This window comes from Halyomorpha halys, unplaced genomic scaffold (assembly GCF_000696795.3).
Source record: "Halyomorpha halys isolate HHAL.00 unplaced genomic scaffold, Hhal_1.1 Scaffold591.1, whole genome shotgun sequence".
NCBI lineage: Eukaryota > Metazoa > Arthropoda > Insecta > Hemiptera > Pentatomidae > Halyomorpha > Halyomorpha halys.
In genome coordinates this window covers 11059-14405 of record NW_027104732.1, presented here as the reverse complement: position 1 = coordinate 14405, position 3347 = coordinate 11059, and the positions used below count along the sequence as shown (strand labels likewise).

The following is a 3347-nucleotide window of genomic DNA, read 5'->3' as shown; positions in this document are numbered from 1 at the left end:
CCTAGTTCAAAATAAAGACGAGAACATTGCCTACAATAAGTGTTCTTACAATTTGATTTAAGAAATATATTTTCTTCCAATAGATACAAATGCTGCAATAAGTCGTGGTAAAAAAGGGCTTAAGATGGTAAGGTCTGGTGTGCATGTTTTAAATGGCCTAGTTAATGTTTCTTGGGGAACTGAATCAATTAATTTAATTCAACAGTTTCCTTAATTGATAATTTAATTCAATTTTTGTCATTTCAATCAATTCATACATTCATAAAGGTATATAAAATTTAGGATAATGAAAATGTATATCTAATGGAATAACAAATTTTAATAAACATAAAAAATGTACAACTAGTTATTCCTAAGTCTATAAAATAAACGCTAATTATAATACATGAGGATTGCAATAATGAACATATAAAAATTTCTAGATATTACACTTCTAAAAAAATTGCACTAATGGTTTCAGTTGTGGACAAAGCCCTTCCAGAGAGATGTTCTTCAGGGAATGAACAGCTTATGTGTCTTCTCATTTATATGAACCTCATCCTTGAAAAAAAAAAAAATTAATAAACAGTAGTAAAATTAAGAGTAAAGGCTCATATCTTGGAATGATACATGATGTTTGAACAATTGAAATAATCCTAGAAGTTATAGAATCTAGGCTCCTCACATTGGGTGATGTGAAGAAAATGAAGCGAGTTCTGTAAAGCACTATCTCTGACTTAATGAATTTTCTGAACCCCGGGTGAATAAACAAGGGGCTGTCGACTTGTAAAGAAATTGCTCCGTACTTGAAGAATTATCCAGTAAAGCTTTGAGGTTTTAATTGCTTAATGTTTGTGTTATTTATTTCTCTATTTTTTATGTAACAGCTTCAATCTTTGAAGTTTGAAGGGGGTGCTTATAAGCATGTCATATGAGAAATTCAGTCTTCTGCAAAGAAAATGTATCTGTGGATATGGAAATCTCCTATTAAAGGAAAAAGTAGTAAATCAGAGAGTATGGGAATAAGAAATAGCTGGTTGCATATAACATGGGGGGTTCACTTCTAGAGAAAAATGAAAGATTGTCATTTTGTGTAGTCATTAAGAAAAATGTACTAAAATATTAATAACTAACTACGTAGTTGGAAAGACTAGTTTTGTCACAACAGTTCTATTCCGAATTAAGTCAGAAAGGGAAAAAATTAACTGATGCTGATAGGGATTATTATTATATCTTTTAGGAGCGAGGACTTTTGTATTTTAATGAACTTAATAAGGAATGTAAATCATCAGCATTCATTTCCTCTTTCTTGAGATTCATTATCTTTTCCCTAATGATCGTTCAAAACCACTTCTTCAATGCAAGCTGTAAAAATCTAGGTCCACATCAAAACCATTAGAAATTATTTATTAGCCATGCTAATGCTCCATAAAATGTTGTCATTTCCAATACCTATTTAAAACCTAAATCACCAATATACCTAAAAAAAAAAATCCTTGACGAAAGATTACAATTTCTTGTCTCCTCACTTTTGATAAAATTCTTTGCATTTGTTAATTTTACTGTAGTCACTATCAACTTTATGATACAATACCATACGATCATAAATTTTGCTTCTTCAACTGTTACTCACTCACAAAATGAAGAAGTGAAGTGTTTCTTTTAACTGACTTTATTTTTATCAAAGCATTGATCAAAAATTATCAAGTAAATACTATTTTTAAGCAATTTCTTCTGGCTGGGAAAACCGAGCAATAACAAGGCAAACAAATTACTTGTTTCTTCACCTGAAATCAAGTAATAGTTCAAAATTACTCTAGCACGAGTAATAACTTCATTTTATCCACTTTACCCATTCACTAATAAAATTTAAAATTATCAGAGGTACTAAATCTTAAATACATATAAGTTAAAATAACCAAATAAAATGCAATGGTTATATCAACCATTTAAGGCCAACCAGGCCGATCTGGTATTAAATAAATAAATAAAAATGAATAACCAAGGATTTTACTTTAACACTATTTACTAAAAAGTGGAGCTAAGAAAATAATAAATAATGTTCCTTTATATTTATTAATAAAAAAGAATTATTAGATTAAAAATAAATAGAAATGAATGACAAAAATAATATTTTTAACAAAAAAATTCTGAGAATGAGAATCTAAATCTTGAAAGCTCGCCCACAAGAATATGGCTCATGGAGAGGAAACTCATGTCACAATATGTTTAAACTGAATAAGCCCTCTTAGTATGTTGAAAAGATAAGGTATCAAAAATAAATTTATGAATTCCCTTGTATTAATTAATTCTTGTGCTAAATGTTTCAATTTTTTTTTTTTTCATCACTTCTATTAATTTTACTTTTTCAAACAAAACCAATACGTAATACAAAAATAAGAATATATATAGATAATAAACAGAAATATCCTTTCTTTGCCTGAAGGGCATTCATTTTATTTGAACTGAGAAAAAATATCATAAATCAGACAGGTCAATTGAGTGGGTATGTATAGGGAGAAACTTTAAATAAATTCTGTTTCTACATTTGAACTGATATATCTAAAATCTAATAACTAATGATATTAATAAAAGAACCAAAATAAAATGTTTACAACTAGATGGCCCCATAATTGATATTTGTGGGGTATGAGAACAAAACAATTATAAGTTGAGAATGAAAATGGAAGAAAGAACAATGAGCGTGACATAACATCCAAGGTGCTATTGGGTAAAGAAATGGAAGTTAATGGTAAACAGAAAATAATGTGTAAAACTTTACTTTAATTAATAAATCTAAAATGGAAATAACAAAAAAAAAAGTTATATATTAGATAAATATAAAATACATTTTTTACTCAAAAGGCGACACATCAATTAGGAAAGTTTTGTGGTGGTTTTCCTGTTTTCTTTGGTTCCAGTGTCACAAATCCATTATAGAAATTATTTAGTGTACCTAAAAGTTAAATATATATATAGTATAGTACAATTAAATATTTACAAAAAAACAAACTTTTTTAAAAACTCACTTTTCATTACAAAGTCAGGATCTGCTGAATCTTCACGTGGTTTCTGTGCCTGAGTAGGCTCTACTCGCCTATACACTGGTAATGTGGGTTCTGAAACTATAATATATTTTTTAATTATGAGAGATAGTTGACCGTGGATGATAAATGAGGAGAAGATGGTTGGGGGTGCGGTCAATGAATATATTTTTTACTTTCACTTACTTATATATGGAATTCACAGTATGGGGATTTATTGGGATAGTGAAAAATTTAAATTTTAAGTTGCCAAGAACACGTTTTGAGGTCTGCTTAGTCTAAATAACCAAGTACAGTAAAATAGTCAGTGCGTGTGAAGTCTAG

General features: G+C 28.8%; 1 protein-coding gene across 1 annotated transcript in view; it reads right to left on the bottom strand.

Moving 5' to 3' along the window:
- Window positions 1–301: 301 nt before the first annotated feature.
- The window catches only part of LOC136797352 (putative ankyrin repeat protein RF_0381), a gene marked incomplete at its 5' end in the record, with an annotated part of 12165 nt that continues 9119 nt past the window's right edge, over window positions 302–3347 (bottom strand). The window contains 3 exon segments of the mRNA XM_067053690.1: window positions 302–540; window positions 2829–2935; window positions 3009–3104. Coding sequence (XP_066909791.1) covers window positions 2853–2935; window positions 3009–3104 — 179 coding nt within the window.